Source organism: Mesoplodon bidens, assembly GCF_964165515.1.
Source record: "Mesoplodon bidens genome assembly, chromosome: 4".
In the NCBI taxonomy this organism is placed as follows: Eukaryota; Metazoa; Chordata; class Mammalia; order Artiodactyla; family Ziphiidae; genus Mesoplodon; species Mesoplodon bidens.
The window spans coordinates 118,754,338-118,778,516 of NC_138160.1; the positions used below are offsets into that span (position 1 = coordinate 118,754,338).

General features: G+C 34.3%; 1 protein-coding gene across 8 annotated transcripts in view; it reads left to right on the plus strand.

Annotated features, from left to right (window-relative positions):
* Window positions 1–22,085, plus strand: part of MATR3 (matrin 3) — a 49,637-nt gene extending 27,552 nt beyond the window's left edge. For 3 of the 8 annotated variants that reach the window (XM_081230887.1, XM_081230888.1, XM_081230889.1), the window contains 14 exons: window positions 2,517–3,603; window positions 8,588–8,649; window positions 9,972–10,013; window positions 10,342–10,454; window positions 10,708–10,760; window positions 11,194–11,319; window positions 11,841–11,966; window positions 12,156–12,323; window positions 16,375–16,506; window positions 16,951–16,994; window positions 17,114–17,489; window positions 18,863–19,229; window positions 19,683–19,804; window positions 20,879–22,085. In XM_081230887.1, coding sequence (XP_081087013.1) covers window positions 2,692–3,603; window positions 8,588–8,649; window positions 9,972–10,013; window positions 10,342–10,454; window positions 10,708–10,760; window positions 11,194–11,319; window positions 11,841–11,966; window positions 12,156–12,323; window positions 16,375–16,506; window positions 16,951–16,994; window positions 17,114–17,489; window positions 18,863–19,229; window positions 19,683–19,804; window positions 20,879–20,929 — 2,694 coding nt within the window. In that variant the 5' untranslated portion in view covers window positions 2,517–2,691 and the 3' untranslated portion in view covers window positions 20,930–22,085. The other 5 variants (XM_081230891.1, XM_081230890.1, XM_081230892.1 and 2 more) reach the window with 5 other exon arrangements.
* Window positions 22,086–24,179: the final 2,094 nt, after the last annotated feature.

Below are 24,179 nucleotides of genomic sequence, written 5' to 3' on the forward strand. Positions count from 1 at the left end.
TTAATCTCTATGAAAAGGCAACTTTATAATGATGGGGAAAAATACAGTAAAAGAAGCTAATCTTTTTTTAAGATCTTGGTAACTTAGTAAACCTCTCAGTATTGTGCTAACTTTCATAGGCAGTAGGTCTTGCTTAAAGGAGCCTTTTAAAGTGACTTGTTCGTCTTATGTTCACCATTGACCAAAGATCTAAAGGAACTTTTTGTAAATGTTCTTGCACCAGTGCTGTCCTGTCTGATTTCTCTTTATTTCTTTGTTCTAATGATTTTTAAGAACTTTGTTTCAATCAGAAGTCTGACTTAAGTTCTTTTTCAGTAATGCTACTCTCATGTCTTTGTGTGGGACTGCATTTTAAGTTGAAACTCTGAGTCACAAAAATATTGTTATTCTTAAGAATTACAAGTTGTCATGGGATTTACATGGTTTGTCTTGCCCTTTTTCTTAGTTTTTTTGACATCCATTTTCTGTTTGTCTTAAGGTTATCACCTTTTACCTTTACTTCCCTTAACCTTTCCTTTTTGCAGATCCACCATTTTCATATATGCTACAAAGAAAAATAATTCTGTAATGCAACAATCATTTACTTCCCTTCAAATACGATCAATTAAAAAATTTACATACGATTATAATGCCGCAGTATAATTTCCCTAAGGGAAAGAATAGTTCTTTCAAAAGACCGGCTTTTCAATAATACAAAGCTTTGGCTCTCAAATGAAGGGCAAAGCTGCAATTAATAGTAACCTCGATACTTTGAAATTTTGATTTCGAAAAACCCTCTTAATGGTATTGATTTTTTTTTTAAACAAAGTATATGTGAAAACTTAGAGGGTCCTACCAATGTTTACACAGTATTTCAACCGGCATTCTGTATGGCATTTAAAAGTCATATCAAAGAAACCTTCATCCAATGATGTACACTTAGTCTTGTCTTTATTAATCTTAAGGCCTAAGTAGTTTACATAATGGATCTCATCTAGAACTAGTTTCTTTAGTGTCTTTTCTCAAATTCGTCTTTCTTGGTGTGCAAAAACATCTTCTGTACTTCCAGTCACCTCTGATAGCATTTCTATGTCTTTTTAACTTTGTTACATCTTTTTGTAAAATCTGAAGTCTTGCCTCCAACTTTTTTTTATACTTCTTCTACCACTGTTTTCATCCAGTGTTTCCTTACTTTAATCTGTCATTGGTGGAATTGGTCCCATAATAGACTTGTAACTATTGAATATTGCCTGGTTTTTACATTATTAAAGTTTAATATTTTAAACTAACAGTACTTAGGGGTATGGGTGATGAAATGTATAAAAGTTAACTGAGCAATGCCTCCTAGTAGAATTATGTAGCAAACAATTTAAGACTTATCAACCTCTGTATGTAATTGTGATTATAAAATTGTTTCATCAAGGACATTTATTGTGTATATCATTTAACTGATACTTTATGAGCTCACACAAATGCTTTCCAAATTCTTATGTAACAATTTCTGAGGTAAAATAACAATTTAAGAAAGAAAATGAAAATAATTTCATTATTTTCACGTCTTGGAGGAAACATCTTGGAGGGTCGCATTCAGAATTTAAATTTTCCAGGTGATTGGGCTATTCTTGTGAAAGAATCTATGTTTACAGAAATCTGTGTAAGCAAGATCTCATTTTCATTTTCACCTGTTTTGAGCTCTGGGGGTGCTGTGGCCCTGAGCATTAAGTGAATGTCGATGGCTGCTACCTTGGGGAGTTTCACTTCTTTAAATCACCTATACTTCCTGTACCTGGGTTTTTTCTTGGGAGGTCTCCTATTTCTGTACTGAGCGTATTTAGTTCTCCTTACCTTTTAAGATTAGAGCTGAAATAAGCAACTGCCTGATACAGGATGGACAGTAAGAAGGCAGTTAATTATTTGGCTTAAATTTGTGCAGAAATCCTTAAACTGTAGGAAGTCACTTATTTTTCTTCACATCTGTCTTTACCTCAATTTGATTTTGCTGCATAAAGGTCTCAACTGTTGTGTTTGATCTTAGATCTTATACTAGGTACTTGACACCTAAGCTTCGTTTACTTGTGATTTTACTTGGTTCTTTCTGATAGTGTTAATAGGTCTCATTTTCTAAAACAGAATACAACTGATTCATCTTTGACTTGCTGACCTTGATTTTTTGTTTTTAGTCTTCTGGAACTTAAGCATCATACTATAGGGTGTATTTTTATTCTTCTAAAAGAAGAGACCCATCTATATTTTTATTGAAATTTTGATGTATTCAGACATCTAACCCTTCAATTGAAATGTTTTTAAATTCAGTATGAAATTCCCTTTAATAGTTAAACTTTAGCATGAAAGACTACTTTTTAAATATCTATATGCAGGCTCTGCATACATCTGAAATCTGTTTAAGTTATGTAATTCCTTGTAAGTTTGAGATCTTAAATGTTTTTTTTTAATCAACATGATGCATAAGTTTTTTTTCTAAAAAAACGGCATCTACTTAAAGGGATTTATGACTAAAATTGCTTATTTTTCTACAGAGTTGTCTGCTGGTTCTCAGCTTGAAGAAGATTCTACAGTCCTTATTGATCCTTTTTCTTGGCGTTACCATTTTTTGAAGCAAAGTTAACCTAGTTTTCTAGTTTGAGCTTTCTTTTTGGCCATCTTCTAAATTTTTTTTTTTAATCTGTAAACTAGACAAGAGATAGTTCTACAATGTCCAAGTCATTCCAGCAGTCATCTCTCGGTAGGGACTCGCAGGGTCATGGGCGTGACCTGTCTGCAGCAGGAATAGGCCTTCTTGCTGCTGCTACCCAGTCTTTAAGTATGCCAGCATCTCTTGGAAGGATGAACCAGGGTACTGCACGCCTTGCTAGTTTAATGAATCTTGGAATGAGTTCTTCATTGAATCAACAAGGAGCTCATAGTGCACTGTCTTCTGCTAGTACTTCTTCCCATAATTTGCAGTCTATATTTAACATTGGAAGTAGAGGTCCGCTCCCTTTGTCTTCTCAACACCGTGGAGATGCAGACCAGGCCAGTAACATTTTGGCCAGCTTTGGTCTGTCTGCTAGAGACTTAGATGAACTGAGTCGTTATCCAGAGGACAAGATTACTCCTGAGAACTTGCCCCAAATCCTTCTACAGCTTAAAAGGAGGAGAACTGAAGAAGGCCCTACACTGAGTTATGGTAGAGATGGCAGATCTGCTACACGGGAGCCACCATACAGAGTACCTAGGGACGATTGGGAAGAAAAAAGGCACTTTAGAAGAGATAGTTTTGATGATCGTGGTCCTAGTCTCAACCCAGTGCTTGATTATGACCATGGAAGTCGTTCTCAAGAATCTGGTTATTATGACAGAATGGATTATGAAGATGACAGATTAAGAGATGGAGAAAGGTGTAGGGATGATTCTTTTTTTGGTGAGACCTCGCATAACTATCATAAATTTGACAGTGAGTATGAGAGAATGGGACGTGGTCCTGGCCCCTTACAAGAGAGATCTCTCTTTGAGAAAAAGAGGGGCGCTCCTCCAAGTAGCAATATTGAAGACTTCCATGGACTCTTACCGAAGGGTTATCCCCATCTGTGCTCTATATGTGATTTGCCAGTTCATTCTAATAAGGTGAGTTAATGCAACAGATACTTCTAATTTCTTTTACGTTGTAGTGCCTATTCTGTATTTACCTATATCTTTTACTCTAATTCTGTAGTCTGGTGACATTGAGTTGATCAAGAATTTTTATACTTTTGAGAACACTTACTTTATTTCGAAGGTAATTGTTTTTGAGCATTTTAAACCAGGGCTTTACATTAATACAATCTGCCTAGATTACTTCTGGCCACAAAGCTGTCATCCACTGGGATTATCTTGTTGGTTTTTGGCATCAATATGTTCTTCTTAGTCGTATATTTAAGCAGGTTTTTTGTCTGCTTTGTTGAATTGTTTTAAGTATTTTTTATTTATTTTTTATTTTTTTTATTTTTTTGCAGTCAATGTGCTCTGCCATTTAGGATGCTAGATAATCAGCTCTCCATCTGTCTTAATTACTGATTCGTATGTAGTAAAGATGTATTCTTGAACAATTCTCTTTTTTTCCTTATCTGTGGCTACAGGGAAAGAGTTAATGTAGAGCCCTGGTGTTTCAGTATATTTCATATTTTAGATTAGTTCATTCTTCCTTTTTTAATTTCCCTTTAACACAAACTCTCATGCTATAACTGAAATTTTTTCATCATTTTTTTTTCTCCTTTTCCACAACTTTCTTAAACATACTTCAGAACTCACTTTTTATTATCCCATATTGCATCTATCCCTTTAGAGACTTGGGAAAATCAACTACTGCAGTATCCTGCTCTGTGTTCCTCATAAGCATGTTCTTTTTCTGACTTAGGCTTAGACTTCTGGTATAGTCATTTGAGGAAAAAAAAATCTAATTCTCCTTTGCTTTAATTATCACATCTGGCAAAATGGGAACTTTTTCAAAATATCCTTTTAAATATATTGTCTTTTCTCTTTCAACGTTTTCAATGCTAATCATTTGCACTGTTTTTTTTCCCCCCAAAATACAGTGCAGTTGACTTAAGGTCAACATTATAGCAGTCCACTAGCTTGATCTGTAATCTGACCATCCATTTTTCCTGATGTGCTGTACTTAACTGGAACATGTTGCTGCCATGAAACTGATTTGATGCTTACTGTTACAGGGTTTTTTCTTCACAGTTACATTTGGAAGGGTCATTTTCTTTTCATATCTATCCCTTTTAAATGCATTTTTAAGTGAGTGTTGATTTTTGAGCAAACTATATCATATAAGTCATTAGCAATTTTGTTTTTAATCTTTTTAAAAGTATTACCAGTCAATCCCTTTTCTGTGTTTGGATCTCAATATTTTTGTCTCAGATAAGTAAGAGAAGAGACTTCTTATATTATTTGAATTTACAGAGTACTTTGAAAAATATCTTTAAGAATAATTCCTAGCTAAATATATGTATGTATTCCTTATAATACAAAAATCTTTTGAATTAATGCATCAATTTTAAGTATACAAGGAATATTTTAATCTTTAATCCATGTCAAAATAAATTAATTTCAAATGCTAAATTTACGTTCATAGATTAATTTTCATTTTAGACAGAACCACAAACTCATAAAAGTTAGGGAATTTAGTTGATGTTTTCCTTTTTCAAATTTGTTGGATACACTAAGTATATCATGGAATTTAGTTTTTGTTCAGTACCAAACTTCAAGTTTTAGGTCTGGTATGAATTGATTTAACGAAAAGGTCCATTAAACTTTGGTGACTCAAAATATTTTGTTACTTCTTGCCTGTTCGCAAAAATGGCAATACAAGAAATATTCTCAGATAGGTTCTCTAAACTCTAAGGAAGATAGCTAGTTACAGTGTCTCAAAGTGATTAAGGGACTTAAAATCTTTGCTACTGGAGTCATAAATCAAAAGCTGTTGTTGGAAGTCTCCTTTTCCTGACTTTGAGCAGTAATTTAACCTTGCTGCTTACACATGGGAAAACAATTCAGTAAAGGAACACAAAAGAAAACCAAGAAGGACTTTAATCAGAAAAAAGTTTCTATTTTTATATATGATTATACTTTTCTCTCCAAATGTTGCTACCTTCTAGTTCCTTAACAGTTGTATTAATAAATAATGATAGTAAATGGACCTCAATTGACAAAAGAATACTTTTGAATATTTAAAACTTTGAATTCAGGAGTAAGATACCTTACCTAGTGCAAGAGGTACTTTTAACCTGTAAAAATGCATGTACCCTAGCTAGTTTGGGTATTTTATCACAAATTTAGAAACAGTTAAGAATTACTTTAGAGGCCCTTTGATTGTTTGGTTTACAAAATTTATGGTATTTGTAAATTGTACCAATTTTAAGAAGTTTAGCACCTGGATTCTCTTAATGTATTTTAGTTTCCTTAACATAGCTAATGTTTTCTGGATATCTTCATTATGGAAAAAAATAAATACTCACTTTTAGTTAGGATCTTTTTAATTTATAGCTGATGTAGAATCAATGAGTTTAGAGAAAGTAGATAATGAAAAATTTTTTAACATTTAATCCTGCTCTCTGGTATTGCTGCATAACTTGGAAAATCTGTTCTTTTCACTTAGTAGTAACGTTAAATAGCCTACATGATCAAAACTTCTTCTTACTATGAAATAAGAAACTTTTAGGTGAAAAACATCTAATTTGTCATCATTATTTTTGATATTTCAAGTAACTTTCAGTGATGGTGTTGCTTTTATTTCTTTCTAGGTCATTGTAGAACATCAAGTTGCTTTTCTACACAGCCTCAAACTTGCCTCAAAATTCCTTTCACTTAAAGAAAACTGGCCACTACAGCCCTTTCACTGTCTTGTCACTTGAGTTCATATTTTCCTTTCAGTATTCTAGAAGCCCTTAAGTTATTCTTTATTCTGCCATTCCACATGTGCTTCTCCAAATTATCTTTTCTTTATATAATTTAGGTGTCTCAGTGACATCAAGGTGAATGTAGTTTTTCCTGCAGAACTTCTGAATTCAAAAAGTGAATCCTTACTCTTTATTAATCTAGTGTGAGTTACCTCCATGTAGAATCCAAGGATATAGGTTTTTTTTAAAACCTTTTGGCTCTTAATCCTCACCTTAGACCAAACAGTAAAAGATCAGGTATGGTAGTGCAGATTAGTAATGGGTGGGTTTGGGAGGTATATAACTGATTCTTTGATCTTGGCTTTCCTTCTAGTACTTTGTAAGACCAGCCACACTTTCACAAGTTTGAACCTTTAAAGATCATGGGGGATTGGATATAAATAACTTCTGGTCAACTAGATATCCTTTCCATCTCCTATTAATTAGAAGCATGCCTAATAGGGTAACTTTTGCTCCTCTCCCAACACACTACTTCTCAAGGATATTTTAAATCTGAATATTTTTCGTTAAGAAAATTCTAAGTTAACGTATTTGTTTAATCCCGCTTCTGAATTTTGTGAACTTTACCTATGGCGCCTCTTGGTTACAGCCATTTTTAAAGTGGCCTTCAACAAGTCAGTGGTCTGTTGCTTTGCAAGTAGAAATGTTTTATATCCCAAATATCTGGTTGTAGAGCCAGCTGGAGAGATCTCTTCCAGTTCCTTACTTATTAGCCATTATTTTAAAAAGACAATCCAGCTTTGAGAGATAGTTCCCCAAGTTCTTAGAAGTACCATTCTGTTTGAATGTGTTCCATTTTACCTCTTTCACAGTTTTAGTTAATTTTAGTAGGGCATAGAAATGTGTGTAAACTCTCAAAATGTAAGTTAGTTTTTAAAGATTAGATCCCATTTATAAAATAACTTTTTGAAAAGTTTCAGAATGGTGTCTCTTATAATTTGGTTCCTTACTTTAGTTCAGCTCTAAGTGAGACTCCCTTTTTAAAACATTGCCTGACCATGTTTTATATTCCAAATATAATGTATTAGGTAGTGTGGGTGTTGGAAAAGTTAGCTTATTTTGTGGGGATTTGTGAAACAATAATACTTGTAAAGCAGGAAGTGTAAAACAAGATAGCTTTTTTTATAAGCAATATAATAATAGTTGCTTTTCTTTTGAATTAAAACATTTTTTATTATTAGCACTTCCTATGTGCCTGGCAATGTTCCGATAAACAGGTTACCTTTATTAATTCATTACTTTTCACAAAATCCTAGGAGAATATTGAATCACAGTGAATTTAAATAACTTACACGAAGAATTCACATCTAGTAAGTGGTACCTTGGGAATTGAATGTAGGCAGTCTGGCAGCAAAGCCAACTTTTCCTAACTCTTTCTTATATTGCCTAAAATGTTAATCATTTACATGTGAATTTTTAACTAAAGAAAGGAAAGTTTATTTGCATAAAATAGGGGAAAAATTAATCCCTTCAAATTTAAAATAATCACACAGGAGCAAATACTGAAGAAATAAAATGTTTTCCTCCTTAAAATTTAGAAATGGACACTCCTAAAATTTGCTTCTCTGTTTTTGGGAAATATAATGGGAGCTTAGTTTTTTGATAAATGGGAGCATTTTCTAGAAAGGTCACTCCTGTTGAATCAACTTAGCTTTTTATGGCTGTAGTACACTTGCAACATACCTCAAAGGCTGGATGAAATTAAAGATACTATTTTTAACTGATTATTCACATTTATAGTATATATTTTCTAAAGTGATATAAGCATGGATATTTTATCATATTTAGAGTTCTATAAAAGCAATTCTAATGATACGTAAATAAAAATTCAGTTTCGTCCACAGCAGAAATTAATATGCCTACTGATCTCAAGGTCAGTTACTACTCTTGATCTTTATTAACTCTATATCTTTTCCCTGTCAGGTCTGTTAGTATATTAACCAAGTTATCCAGTTTTTCCAAGAATGTGCATGGCGTATTTGAGGGCAGGATCAAGCTACAAGGATTCAGAGAAATGGTTTTAAATTAATTCATTGTGATTAGTGAATGGGCAGCTGTTTGTTCTGCTTATGATACTACGTATAGATTAACATCCTAGATTTTGAATGGTTCAAATGAAAATCTGTTAGTTTTATTTTTGTTAATTCTGCTAATTTACTTTGCTACAGGAGTGGAGTCAACATATCAATGGAGCAAGTCACAGTCGTCGATGCCAGCTTCTTCTTGAAATGTAGGAGTTTGAAATACCTTTAAAGAATCCTTATCGTGAATCAGAAACACCCATTGATTGCTTTGGGGAGTTCACCGTTTACTTGTAATATCCACATTGTTATTATTGCATAATTGATACTGTCCAGGCAATGCCAATTACAAACAAAATGTTTAGATCTGGAATTGTATATGGGATGTTAGATGCAGTGGTAGTGGTACTTTGTTATTTAATATTATTTCTAGGGTTAATAAACGTTGGTTCTTTTTATACAAATTGAAAGAATTAATAGACTTAAAGATAGCCTTTGATACATAGAACAGGTTCATAAGAGCATTTGCGGTAACAGTAATACGTGCTCTAAGAATATAGAAGATGTGGAAAGGGGAGAAATTACTAGAAGTTACAAGTTAGTTTTCAAGCAGAACCCTTCAGGATGTATTTTTTGCTTTTGAGATATTTTTTTTTTTTTTTTTTTTTTTGCTGTACGCGGGCCTCTCACTGCTGTGGCCTCTCCCGTTGCGGAGCACAGGCTCCGGACACACAGGCTCCGCGGCCATGACTCGCGGGCCCAGCCGCTGCGCGGCACGTGGGATCCTCCGGGATAGGGGCACGAACCCGTGTCCCCTGCATCGGCAGGCGGACTCTCAACCACTGCGCCACCAGGGAAGCCCGCTTTTGAGATACTTTTGATTCTGGGTTTAACCTGCTAGAATGGAATTGAATTCCTAAAGAATCTCCCTGCCTAAATAGCACATGATACCCATTGTTCACTGAAGTGGCCATTTTTACGTATGCTATGCTCTTTTGGGGCTGTCCTTTCTGTCTAGTGCCACAACTCAGCTCTGCTCTTGGTATTTAATATTGGAGAAAGAAAATCTGTGGTCAGTCTTTGTTTCCCTATATAACCCACATTTCCAGTCCCTCATGCAGCACTTTTCCTCTTTTTGAATTAACAAATACAGGGAATTCCCTAGCGGCCCAGTGGTTAGGACTACACACGATTTCACTGCCAAGGGCTCGGGTTCAGTCCCTGGTTGGGGATACAAGCCATGTGACATGGCTAAAAAAAACCAAATATAGGAGTATTTTAATTGCAACATACATTACCTACATTTTCAGGCAATACAGAACAAGTTTATTCTCCTTCATTTGGATTAATTTGAAATTCTGAAATTTTCCTTTGGAAATATCTACATGTCATGTTTTTAAACTATAATATTTCTAACACTTAGACTCTGTATAACTTTACTAATGAATAATCTCTATTTTAAAGGCCAAACGAGGCTACTTTGGGAATAGGACAGTTTTATTTTAAAGTTAATTTTCTGGTCTTTTTAAAGCTACCCAGAATGGAATCCTGACAATGATACAGGACACACAATGTAAGTTAAATTTTTTAAGCTATTGTTTGTAAAGGAGATCAATGTAAGGAATTCAGGTTAAATTTTTCAACATTTCATAAACATTATTTTCTTAATTTCTTTATTGAATATGAGAGTTTGGTAAAAGTCACTGTGGGTGAAAGAATTTCTAGAAACTATCTTATGTAGTAATTTTTATGTTATGGTTGTAGATTTTTCCCTAGTTACTTCATACAAAAATGCCCCCAAAGATTGGAATCATAGTCATACAAATGTTTTAGCAGTAAATCTTAGTTATTTCTGATGGACTTGATCATGCTTTGTATTTTATGTTTTCACATTATACTAGGGGTGATCCCTTCATGTTGCAGCAATCTACAAACCCAGCACCAGGAATTCTGGGACCTCCGCCTCCCTCATTTCATCTTGGGGGACCGGCAGTTGGACCAAGAGGAAATCTGGGTGATTATAAAATTCATGTTACCTTTCCCTAAGAGCTTTTATCATAAAAATTAAATGCAGTGATGTTAGGCAAAAGAAGTGTCATAGAACTGTAACTCAGAAATAACATTGCATGAGAAGGCATGTGGTACTCATATGATATTTGTAATATCCTTCATTTGTGTTTGAAAGATGTCTGTTTTTCAATTAAAATAGCCTGGTAGCACAAGTATATTTATTACAAGACTGAAAAATATACTTTTTCCTTGTAAAGGTGCTGGAAATGGAAACCTGCAAGGACCAAGACACATGCAAAAGGGCAGAGTGGTCAGTAATAAAGCTCTTGGCTTTTACTGTTTTAGCTGTTCGGGGGAATGTGATTTGACTTGAATCCTTGCTAACTGAATTTGTGTCATAGTCTTTATTATAGGAAGATAGCTTTAGTTTGAAAATCATCAGGCTTTTATATATGACTTTGATAAGAGTTAAAACTTTGTTTTCCTATGTCCATAGTCTAGAGATCTCACCTTGATTCAAAGTTAAGAACTTTGCTATCTAATTATGTACACAGTGGTCAATTTAAATATCAGTGCAGATACTGTTTTCTGAAACTTTGAGATTTGCCCCAGTGACATATTTTAAATATTTAGTTTTTTCCAGTTGACCGTAGATTATAAACGTTTTAATATAATACATAACTTGTTTCATATTGCTTCTAAAGAGACTTGTTTACTAACTTGATTTTTTTCCTAATGGATAGGAAACTAGCCGTGTTGTTCACATCATGGATTTCCAGCGAGGGAAAAACTTGAGATATCAACTATTACAGCTGGTGGAACCATTTGGAGTTATTTCAAATCATCTGATTCTAAATAAAATTAATGAGGTATGAGTTAAGTGTAGTATTTATTCATCACTAAAATATTTCCTAAGGGGATTACATAATTTTGTATTAGAAAAAGAATGTAAGCTTAAATCATCAATATGGAATGTAATATAGAGCAAAGGGCCAATAGCTGAACTAATCAGTAATAAATTCTAGTACTAGTGGATTATTAGTAACTTTATAAATGGTGATTCTTAAGCAGTAACATTGTCATTATTACACTGCTGCTACTATAAGGGCTATATAAGAATAATTATTTGGAAAACCATTTCAAACTTTTACCCAAATGGCACCAAATTATTTCAGATTCAGTAGGCATAATAAATGATAGTTTTAGTATCATGACGGTAATAAAATCTGAGGTGATCGTTAATAAATAGCAAATTAGCAATGCTGGGTTTCTTGTTTTGCTTTTAGATTCTTGAAAATGCTTTCTATTTAATGATTAAACATTTTTGGAAAGACTTCAGGTAGTGTGGAATTTGGTTGGTTTGGGGAAATAATTTTTTTTGCCATTTTAGGCATTTATTGAAATGGCAACCACAGAAGATGCTCAGGCTGCGGTGGATTATTATACAACCACACCAGCATTAGTATTTGGCAAGCCAGTGAGAGTTCATTTATCCCAGAAGTATAAAAGAATAAAGGTAATATCTGTTTTTCCAGATTTGTATTACCAACCATTTGATACATCATTTTAGTATTTACTAACTTACAGCTATTTTAAGTTGTTGCTAATATCTAGGATAATCTTAACTGTTAACTAATAATTACGGCATACCTACCAACGTTTGACTCCCCCTTCCTCCCTTTTTTTCCCGTTTATTAAATTAAAGAAACCTGAAGGGAAGCCAGACCAGAAGTTTGATCAAAAACAAGAACTTGGACGTGTGATACATCTCAGCAATTTACCTCATTCTGGCTATTCTGACAGTGCTGTCCTCAAGCTCGCTGAGCCTTATGGGAAAATTAAGAATTATATACTGATGAGGATGAAAAGTCAGGTAATATACATGTAGAAGTGTTGAAAAAGATTATTTCTCAGAGTGCTTTAAGTTTTTTGTTTCGTTTTTTTTTTTTTAATATCCTCATTTGTAGTGAAGAAAGGGCGGGGGCGGTAATTTGGCGTCCAAGGTGGAGTGGTTCTTTATCTTATCATAGATGAATTTTCTAGCCAAGTGGTAGTTTAGTAGGCAAATTCTATCAAATATTTAGAGAAGAGCTAACACCGATCCTTCTTAAACTCTTCAAAAAATTGCAGAGGGAGGAACACTCCCAAATTCACCATCACCCTGATACCAAAACCAGACAAAGATACCACAAAAGAAGAAAATTACAGACCAATGTCACTGATGAACGCAGATGCAAAAATCCTGAACAAAATACTCGCAAACAGAATCCAACAACATATTAAAAGGATCATACACCGTGATCGAATGGCATTTATCCCAGGGATACAAGGATTCTTTGGTATACGCAAATCAATCAATGTGATACACTATATTAACAAATTAAGGAATAAAAACCATATGATCGTCTCAATAGATGCAGAAAAAGCTTTTGACAGAATTCAACACCCATTTATGATAAAAACTCTCCAGAAAAATGGGCATAGAGGGAACCTTCTTCAATATAGTAAAGGCCATATATGACAGACCCACAGCAAACATCATACTCAGTGGTGAAAAACTGAAAGCATTTCCACTAAGATCAGGAACAAGACAAGGATGTCCACTCTTGCCACTCAACATAGTTTTGGAAGTCCTAGCCACGGCAATCAGAGAAGAAAAAGAAAAAGGGAATCCAAATTGGAAAAGAAGAAGTAAAACTGTCACTGTTTGCAGATGACGTGACATAATTTTCTACTCTACATACAAAATCCTAAAGATGCCACCAGAAAACTACTAGAACTAATCAATGAATTTGGTAAGGTTGCAGGATACAAAATTAATGCACAGAAATCTGGCATTCCTATACACTAACAACGAAAGATCAGAAAGCGACATTAAGGAAACGCTCCCATTTACCACTGCAACAAAAAGAATAAAATACCTAGGAATAAACCTACGTAAGGAGGTGAAAGACTTGTACTCAGAAAACTATAGAACACTGAGGAAAGAAATCAAAGATGACATAAACAGATGGAGAGATACACCATGTTCTTGGATTGGAAGAATCAATATTGTGAAAATGACTGTACTACCCAAAGCATTCTACAGATTCAGTGCAATCCTTGTCAAAGTACCAATGGCATTCTTCACAGAATTAGAACAAAAAAATTTGCAATTTGTAAGGAAGCACGGAACACCCCAAATAGCCAAAGCAATCGTGAGAAAGAAAAACGGAGCTGGAGGAATCAGGCTCCCCGACTTCAAACTATACTACAAAGCTACAGTAATCAAGACAGTATGGTACTGGCATGAAAACAGAAATATAGATCAACAGTACAGGATAGAAAGCCCAGAGATAAGCCCCCGCACATATGGTCACCTAATTTTCGACAAAGGAGGCAAGAACATACAAGGGAGAAAAGACAGCCTCTTCAATAAGTGGTGCTGGGAAAACTGGGCAGCTTCATGTAAAAGAATGAAATTAGAACACTCCATAACACCATACACAAAAATAAACTCAAAACGGATTAAAGACCTAAATGTAAGGCCAGACACTATCAAACTCTTAGAGGAAAACATAGGCAGAACACTCTGACATAAATCACAGCAAGATCCGTTTTGACCCACCTCCTAGAGAAATGGAAATAAAAACAAAAACAAATGGACCTAAGTAAACTTAAAAGCTTTTGCACAGCAAAGGAAACCATAAACAAGACTGAAAGATAACCCTGAGAATGAGAGAAAATATTTTCAAATGAAACAATGGACAAAGGATTAATCTCCAAAATATACAAACAGCTCATGGAGCTCAATATCAAAAAAAATAATTGAATTAAAAAATGGGCAGAAAACCTAAATAGACATTTCACCAAAGAAGACATACACATGGCCAAGAGGCACATGAAAACATGCTCAACATCACTAATTAGAGAAGTGCAAATCAAAACTACAATGAGGTATCACCTCACGCTGGTCAGAATGGCCATTATCAAAAAATCTAGAAACAATAAATGCTGGAAAGGGTGTGGTGAAAAGGGAACTATCCTGCACTGTTGGTGGGAATGTAAATTGATACAACCACTTTGGAGAACGGTATGAAGGTTCCTTAAAAAACTAAAATTAGAACTACTGTATGACCCAGCAGTCCCACTACTGGGCATATACCCTAAGAAAACCGTAATTCAAAGAGAGTCATGTACCAGTGTTCATTGCAGCACTGTTTATAATAACTAGGACATGGAACCAATCTAAATGTCCATCGACAGATGAATGGATAAAGAAGATGTGGCACATACATACAGTGGAGTGTTACTCAACCATAAGAAGAAACGAAATTCAGTTATTTGTAGTGAGATGAACCTAGAGTCTGTCATACAGAGTGAAGTAAGTCAGAAAGAGAAAAATGAATACCGTATGCTAACATACATATGTATGGAATTTAAAAAAAAAAAAAAAAAGGAACCGATGAACCCAGTGGCAGGGCAGGAATAAAGACATAGACATGGAGAATGGACTTGAGGACATGGAGTGGGGAGAGGGGGAAGCTGGGGTGAAGTGAGAGTAGCATCGACATATATATACGACCGAATGTAAAATAGTTAGCTAGTGGGAAGCAGCAGCATAGCACAGGGTGATCAGCTCGGTGCCTTGAGATGACCTGGAGAGGTGGGATTTGGAGGGAGGCTCGAGAGGGAGGGGATATGGGGACATATGTATGCATATGGCTGATTCACTTTGTTGTACAACAGAAACTAACACAGTATTGTGAAGCAGTTATACTGCAGTAAAGCTCTATTTAAAGATTATTTCTCAAAGTGCTTTAAGTTTTGTTTGTTTTTGTTTAATATCCTCATTTGTAGTGAATAAATAAAAGTGGAAAGTAAAGATCTTTTCTCTTGCTTGGTTAATAACACTATTTGTTTCCAGAGTTTGCTTCCAGAGATCTTCCTTTGTGTATATAGGTATACTTTTTCCCCTTACTTCAAATGGGATTATATCATACTGTTGTTTTCCACATTATATGATTCCATTGAGTAAACTGTAATGAATTTAATTTCTTTAGTTGATGGATATTAGAGTTGCTAGTATTTTGGCTGTGCCATTAATGCTGCTGTGGACTTTGTGGCGTGTGAATTTATGCATTTGATTGAAGGGTACAATTTCAGAATTGGAATTTTGGATCCTGATATTTGCTTTCTTTACTTTGATGGTGTCAAATTGCTCTTCAAAAAACAGTATAGTCGGGGCCTCCCTGGTGGCGCAGTGGTTGAGAGTCCGCCTGCCGATGCAGGGGATACGGGTTCGTGCCCCGGTCTGGGAGGATCCCATATGCCGCGGAGCGGCTGGGCCCGTGAGCCATGGCCGCTGGGCCTGCGCATCCGGAGCCTGTGCTCCGCAACGGGAGAGGCCACAACAGTGAGAGGCCCGCATACCGCAAAAAGAAAAAAAAAAAAAAAAAACAGTATAGTCACACCAGCATTGTCCGAGAGTGAGAGCTTTGCAAACACTGGATATTAAAGACTTTTCAAATTATGTGAATTTAATGGATGGATTAAGTTATGTCATACTTGTGTTTCATTTTTAAAATTCACAGTAAGGAGAGCATCTTTTCTTTTTTGTTAACCCTTTTGTAGCAACATGAGTTTGTATCCTTCCAAACTTTTACTTTTTAATTTTTTGTTCTTTTCCTTAATGTATTTTGAGTGATATTTTCTAAGCTTAGTACTTCAGTTACTTTTGCAAAAAGACTGCATACAGGTGGTTTAATATTTGGACAAGATACTTTGTAAATCTGACAAATTGCCCTTATTTCACTGGGTGATTTTTAACTCTTACTGCTATCTCTATACTAAAGATTAAATTCTCCTAACAGGTAGAAAAAATAAGCTCTAACATTCTGTACAATTCTCTGAAAAATAACGTCTTTGCTAATTTTTTTTTTCAGGCCTTTATTGAGATGGAGACCAGAGAAGATGCAATGGCAATGGTTGACCACTGTTTGAAAAAGGCCCTTTGGTTTCAAGGAAGATGTGTAAAAGTTGACCTGTCTGAAAAATACAAAAAATTGGTACTCAGGGTATGTAGTATTTGATTCTACTTCATTATAAAGTTTGTTTTCATGCTTTTCAAGCCATGACATTCTTATAAACATTTTTATATGCCAAGGATATAGGGTTTGGTTATTGAAAGAGAATAACCTTTCCTCTTTTTCTGGTCTTCATTAGTACAGAAATTTTTAAACTGATGTCTGTATAAAGCACTTTTTTACTTTTATCTATTTTATTTAAGATTTTATTTGAACAGAGTTCTGTTAACAAAATGTTTATTACTCACTGCTCTATGGAAATGTTGATTGTAATGAATTGTAATGTGCAGCTTAAATTCTTAGGTATGGTTACAGAGATTGAATAAGCTTAGTTGATATATAAAGGATGGTCATCAATTATTAGTTAATTGGATAATTATATATTCTACAAATTCTAATACATTTATTTAACTTCTGTAAAATTTTGTCTTTTAGATTCCCAACAGAGGCATTGACTTACTGAAAAAAGATAAGTCCCGGTAATTTCCCTTTGTGTGTGTGTGTGTGTGTGTGTCTGTGTCTTTGTATACACTAGTATATTAAAAACTTTTGTTTTCCAGCTCAGGTGAATTAATTCAGATGTATCTTTTGGTTTCAGGAAAAGATCTTACTCTCCAGATGGCAAAGAATCTCCAAGTGATAAGAAATCCAAAACTGATGGTTCCCAGAAGACTGAAAGTACAACCGAAGGTAAAGAACAAGAAGAGAAATCAGGAGAAGATGGTGAAAAAGATACAAAGGATGACCAGGCAGAACAAGAACCTAACATGCTTCTTGAATCTGAAGATGAGCTACTTGTAGATGAAGAAGAAGCAGCAGCACTGCTAGAAAGTGGCAGTTCAGTGGGAGATGAGACAGATCTTGCTAATTTAGGGGATGTGGCATCTGATGGGAAAAAGGAACCATCAGACAAAGTCGTGAAAAAAGATGCAAATGCGAGTGCTTCAGCAACTGCCAAGAAAAAGCTTAAAAAGGTAAAAGAAGATTATATGTTGACCTGTTTTAGTAGAAAACGAGATCAGATAAACGTTTCAAATTATATATGTTAGGGTCACAGTAAAGAGAAGTCACTTATATAGGAAAAAATAGATATGAATAATAAAAACATTGAAATCTAAACTCTGCAATAAATAGATTAAATAGGACTAATTTTCAAAAGAAAAATGTCAGTTCACAAAAGGAACTTTTTAGTAGTGAAGGAGAAGGACTTAAAACTACATATGATTCTGTTTTGTAGTGATAGTGTGTAAGTAGTAGTAGGCAGCCTTTATGGTCCAGCTTGTTTTTTAAAAGATGGGGTATGAATTTTACAGTAATTTAACTGACCCAGGCTACTAAAAACCTTTTGTGAAGAATGGTTGAATTTGAAGAATTTTCCTATTAGAGAAATGTAACCTTGATCAGATACTTCAATAGGTTTTAAAACATTTTTTCTTAGAACACATGTCACATATAAGAGCATATAAGGCAAATATCAATAGAAAAATACATACATTGTAAAAGAATAGTAACTCAAGAGACCCATGGTGTATTGACTACCTATGTTTGGAGCTCCTTAAGATAAATGGGTCTTGAAATGAGATTTTTATAATCCTATTTCATTGGTTCCTTCTAAGCAGTACTCAGCTACTAGGAAACTAATACTTACCTCCAGTTTTTGATGGCTTGGTCAAAAAAGTTAGTCTTGAGATTCTTTTTCTGGCGGAAATGGATAGTGCTGTGTTTGCACTCTTAAGAGCTAATTATTGAGCGCTTATTACATGCAATAAGTTTTCCTAAGCTCTTCGTGTGTGCTGATTAACTGATTCTTATAATGACCCTATGCCATAGATACTTTGTTATCCCCATTTCATGAATGAGCAGATAGAGAGATGTTAAAATTGAGTGGATTGTGGTTATACTGCCTGTAAATGGCAGAGCCAAAATCTAAACCTAAGCAATCATGCTCCAGAGCTTGATTTTTAAACCACAGTGCTATTTTTAGACTGAATGTTCTCTAAGCAAGATTTATACTGTAAGATACCTTCTTTGAAGGACATCTTTCACCTACCAGATCAGTTCTTTGATACATTCCCTAGCAGCAGAATAGTCTCAGAAAGTATAGAATATGAATGTCCTCATATTTATTTTCTGCTCTTTGTATGAGGCAAGCCTTCGATTATTTAGTTTTAAAACAGGCTAAGGTGTTTTTGAAAAGGTTAGTAATTTAGAGGGGAAAAAGGAAGAAGTCAGCTTTTTTTTTTTGGAAAAATGAAGGCAAAGACGCTATCCCTTTCCCTTCAAGTAAAGCAAATGGAAGGGATGCTGCAGGATAATTGTTGCAGAGTAAATTTGTCTTTCTTAACAGCGTCGTTTCCCAGGGAGTATGGAAGGTTTTGTCACTCTAGATGAGGTTGGTGATGAGGAAGATTCGGAACTTCAGAAACTTCGTAAATCGGGCATGGCATTTAAATCTGGTGACAAAAATGATGATGGTTTGGTTGAAATTAAGGTGGACAAGATCGAAGAACTTGACCAAGAAAACGAAGCAGCGTTGGAAAATGGAATTAAAAATGAGGAAAATACAGAACCAGGTGCTGAGTCTGCTGAGAATGCTGATGATCCCAACAAAGATACAAGTGAAAACGCAGATGGCCAAAGTGATGAAAACAAGGAGGACTATACAATCCCAGATGAGTATAGAATTGGACCATATCAGCCCAATGTTCCTGTTGGTGAGATTTAAGGCTTTGTTCTTCCCCTCTCACCCTCCCCAAACTCTTATTAAATAAGATTTTTAAAATTGGTCTTACATAAGCTCTGATAACATTCTTAATTTACTTCTCTGCAAAACAGTTTGTAAATCTTAATTGGAACACTCTTTTTTCCTCTTACCCATGTCTCCTGATTTTGTATTATCTTTTGTTACCATTCCATAATATGTTCTCTTTTCTCAAAGTTTTCTGAGAATTTCACATTGCTTTTTGTTTTGTTTACCTTTTCTATTTCAAGATTTAAGTACAAACTATTAACAATGTCATGGGTTTTGTTTTGTTTTAGCTTAGGCTATATTAGACTTGTCACAAATGTTACCTCATTCAAATTATATTGACAGGAAAAAAAGATTTGAGAACACTATTAAAATCTTCAGTTTACTGAATTTGTAAGAATGTATGTTTGTGTTCTAGGTATAGACTATGTGATACCTAAAACAGGGTTTTACTGTAAGCTGTGTTCACTCTTTTATACAAATGAAGAAGTTGCAAAGAATACTCATTGCAGCAGCCTTCCTCATTATCAGAAATTAAAGGTAAGGCTATATCTAAAAGAGTAGAGTTCTTTAGTGAAAACTAGCAAATCATGTAAGTTTATGGAAAGTACTGTCTGTGGACCCAGCATTCTTTATCCTGGAGATAACATTCTTTATTGATGGGCCTTGAGCAGTTAAATGAATTCTAGAAACATCTGTTAATTAAGCCTCTTTCTAGAAAACACTTAACTAAATGTTGATAATTGAGTAATTTCTAAATTTATAGTTCTAAATGTTATAAATTCTTTGGTATAATTAAAGTTATTTGAGTATTCTCAAATGGTTGTTAGACTGTGATTTCTCTAATTTGGATATTGGAGGCCTGAAAGCCAGCTTTATAAAGTGCCACATCCCTTCATACTTAATGATTTTTACATTGACTTTAAATTATTATATATTAATAATGACACTTCAGTAAGTTTCATGATCAACAGGATATAAAGATAAAAGGATAAATTAAAAAAGCACAACATGGTAAAGCATAACAAATTTCTGTTTGGATATTTTGAAGTCTGGTGTTTTAGTTAGTGGCTTAAGGACTAAGTATTGAAATAAATAATAGGGAAAAACTTGAAAGTAAGAGTTAAAGAATTCATAATTTTAGATAACTTAATTGTAGATAACACTGATTTATAATATAAAGCTACTAGAGCATTAAGAACAGTGTGTATTTTCAGTGGTAGTAGCAATTTAATATAAATATTTTGTCTGCTTGGCTTAGTGGAAGGGTCATTGAATAAATATGTGTCATTTTAACTAAGTTCTTGGGGTTTAGCAGTAGTTCTTCTGTGTGGCTGTTATGGTCTTTGATCATCTCTGTAAGTTAGTCTTAATTGCACATTAAATAACTTTTCCATGTTTTACCGTTTTTCTCCTATGCCTTACTGTGGTGTCCAGTTTAGTTTCATACCTGCCTAATAAGAATAACTGGATCTTAAAAATATTGATAAGGTTATAGTTAAATTAGACTCAAGTCCCTAAACATGGATAGAATATTTGGAGTTAATCCATTTGTTATGTTTCACTGTGGTGACTTAACCTTTGTAAAAAAATTTTTTTCTCTTTTCTTTTCAGAAATTTCTGAATAAATTGGCAGAAGAACGCAGGCAGAAGAAGGAAGCTTAAGATGTGCAAGAAGCTTAATGAATTCAAAGAAAATAATGGTTCTTTGTTTTTAAATGTTAACCTTTTTTAAATACAATACAGATAGTTAGAAGAAAACTATTGTACTCTTTTGTTATAGTGGAAAAATAATAGACGTCTGTTCATGTGTTAAGTGTTATAGCAAAAATACATATACGGTTAAGTTAATGAAGAATTGTTTTTGTTTTATCAAAATGGTAACAGACAGAAATACTTGTTAGAGACTGACTTCATATGCTACTTAAGACACTTGCACCACTAAGAAAGATACGTAGAAACATTCAGAGAAATGAAATTTAGTGGTTCCAAGCTTCAAAGAAATGTCAAAACTTTTGATTCCATTCAATAAAGAACAAAACCAATTGTATTTTTACTACTTTCATCTGAAACATTCCACATTTTAATCTGAGCCTTGCAGACTTTTCATTTGCAGTTCGAAGCATTTTTTGGTTTTGTTTCAATTTTTGAGAACTTGATTAATGTGAGATTGGTAATTAAAATGCAGGTGCAGTTTCTTTTTAATGTCATGCTGTTTAGGTAATAAGAAATACTAAGTAATTGGCTTTAGATTTTGTAATTTTTTTCCCTAAGTTCCTGCTAGATTTCGTATTCTAGTAGTCATTGTATTTTTCAGTGAAATGTAAAAATATTCCCATTCTCTTTGACCCGTGTTAATTTCTTGCGATATTGCTTGTCACTTGAATCCTGTAGCTGTCATACATCTGGTATAAGCACATTTGATTTTTGAAGTGTGTAGACCATCTCTTCATATTTTCAAGATGTAATTTTACATTTCTGCATTTTAAAACCAGTTTGGCCATAATCTTAGACGCACGCTTCTAATTCATATACTGCATATGTGACCTTTGTGAACAGAAATTTGCATGTATAATCTGTGTTTACTTGTAACTTTCTGGTTATATACTGCTTATATCTGTGGATTCAAGTTTCTGAAGTGAGTACCAATAAAAAAAAAACCTAGGCCATGTTCATTGGTTATACATGTTTGAAATGTTAACCAATATATTTGTCAGTTGTGGTTTTTATTCACTGTTACACTTTTTGCATGCTTTAACAAATTATTACATTTTTAATTTAGAGTGTTCTAAAGAGTGCTACTAAAGATCTGAGTTTTAAAGCTTTTGGTGCTGGTGGATTTCTTGTTCCTGTTACATAACTGAAAATGGGACTCTTCATAGTTTTTTAAAACCTTGGAGTTTTAAGATGTTAACGGGTGAGGAAATGGTAAAAGCTCATGTTTAGACATGCCTAAATATTTAACGATAAATTTGGAAGTAACATGGAATAACAAGAATTGGTTTTACCAGCCTTTCAAAGTTGTTGGGATTATAGGTATAAGAGATTATTGTCAAACAAATTTTTGATTTAAGAAAAACAAGAATTTAAGGGATTCTCTTTGAAACTCTTAGGTCCAAGTGTATTAAATGATATATCAAATAGTTGAAAGAAATATGATCTACCACTGAGGGGCAGATGACACTTTTTTAAGTGTAACATGCACAAAAAATCCTTGCCAGTTTACTTCTGTAGTTTAATTTTGGCCTTTACTAATTACCTGCTTTTGTTTAACTCCAACTTCTAACTAACAGCAGCTACACAAAGTATTTTGTGTACACAAATCAAGGAATCCCTTGATTGTTTTCTGTCAATGATAACTTTTTTCATAGATCCTACTTTGTCAGATATACCAAGTTGTAGAAAAGAATGTTTAATATCTTCATTGGAAAGCAGAAATTCTCATAAATAAATTGCTAGTGATTAATAAATCTGTAACAGCTATTTCCCAGATTATGGCAAACCTTTATTTAAGAGGAATGTTTCCACTTTAACCAGCTATAAAGTTGAAAATTTCCCCACCACCATTTTAGTTTTTAGTTTAATCTGCTGTTAATCCTGGGTAAAGGAAACTTTTATAAACACCTTCATGTTTGTTTTACAGTTTTCTTTTAACCGATTGTTGATAAATTTGGCATATGAGAGTGACCCTGGTAAGGCTTGAGTTGGCTAGCTTAGTATTGTGTATCCTAAAAATTTTATTTAAGATTTTATTAATGAGGAAGGTAAATTTCTGGCTATAGAGTACACCAGGAAGTACCTCCTCTAGAAAATGGTATGATTGCAAGGAACTTTTAAAGGTTATATCCTTTCTCTGAATTCTTTTACCCCTTAGGGTGATGGGGACAAGGATGTATATACCCTATTAAGTATTATGGTGGCATTAAGTTTATAAAAGGGAAAGGGTACACATACTTTATGCCTCGCTTTGTTCACAGTGCATTTTTGGTGGCTTTGACCTGTAAAACAACATCATGAATAAACATTGTGGGAAAAGAAGCTCACGGTATGTAGTAGAAATCTGTAGGAACACTGCAGATTATATTTTAAAATCAGTAACAAAATTGGTATAGACAGTTTGGTTAGGATAATATGCACTAGGGCTAGGAGTGAGTAGCTCTGTACTCTTCTGTATTGGTCTCCATCATAGAAAATGGCCTAGGATAGCTGAAAGCTCAGGTATTGAATGGTTATGCATTTGAGATTATATTGCCTGGCAAGGAAGGACCTTGAGCTGTTTGTTGAGCTGGAGTGCCTCTCCAGTCTGATGCAGGTCCTTTGACTGTCATGGGTAAGACCAAGATTCTTATCCAACATGGTATATAAACAAAATGGTTCTGTGAATTCTTTTCCTTTAGTGGTTCTCAAATGTTACCATGCATCAGAATTACCCGGAAGCTTCATTTAAACCTTGCCTAGGCCCTGTTCTTAGAATTTCTGATTTGCTAGGTGTAGGGTGGGTGTTAATAATTACCATTTTTCAAGTTACCAAGGTGATGGTGATGTCAAGGATAGAGGCCACACTTTGGTTTATCTGTAGCTGAAGTGTTACTGCTAGGCAGTTGTAATCAAACACCTGGTTTAGATACTGTTGCTTGAAGTACTGGTTTTGCTACTGTTAAAAACTAAAAATAAGGGGAATGTTGGAAAATAATTATTTGGGGGCACTCGCAAAGCATTTTTTAAAGAGCCATTAATGGGAGACGCCCATTTCAGAGCCCTAGATACTGCTTTCCCAAGTCAACCCTTTTATCTTTTGCTTGGAACATTAATAGAGTCTTGAACAGCTAATTTACTGAAGTTTCAAGTGAATGGCAAAATGGAAGTAGGTACCTCTCATCACTCCATGTATATTTAATTTGCTGAATTACAAACT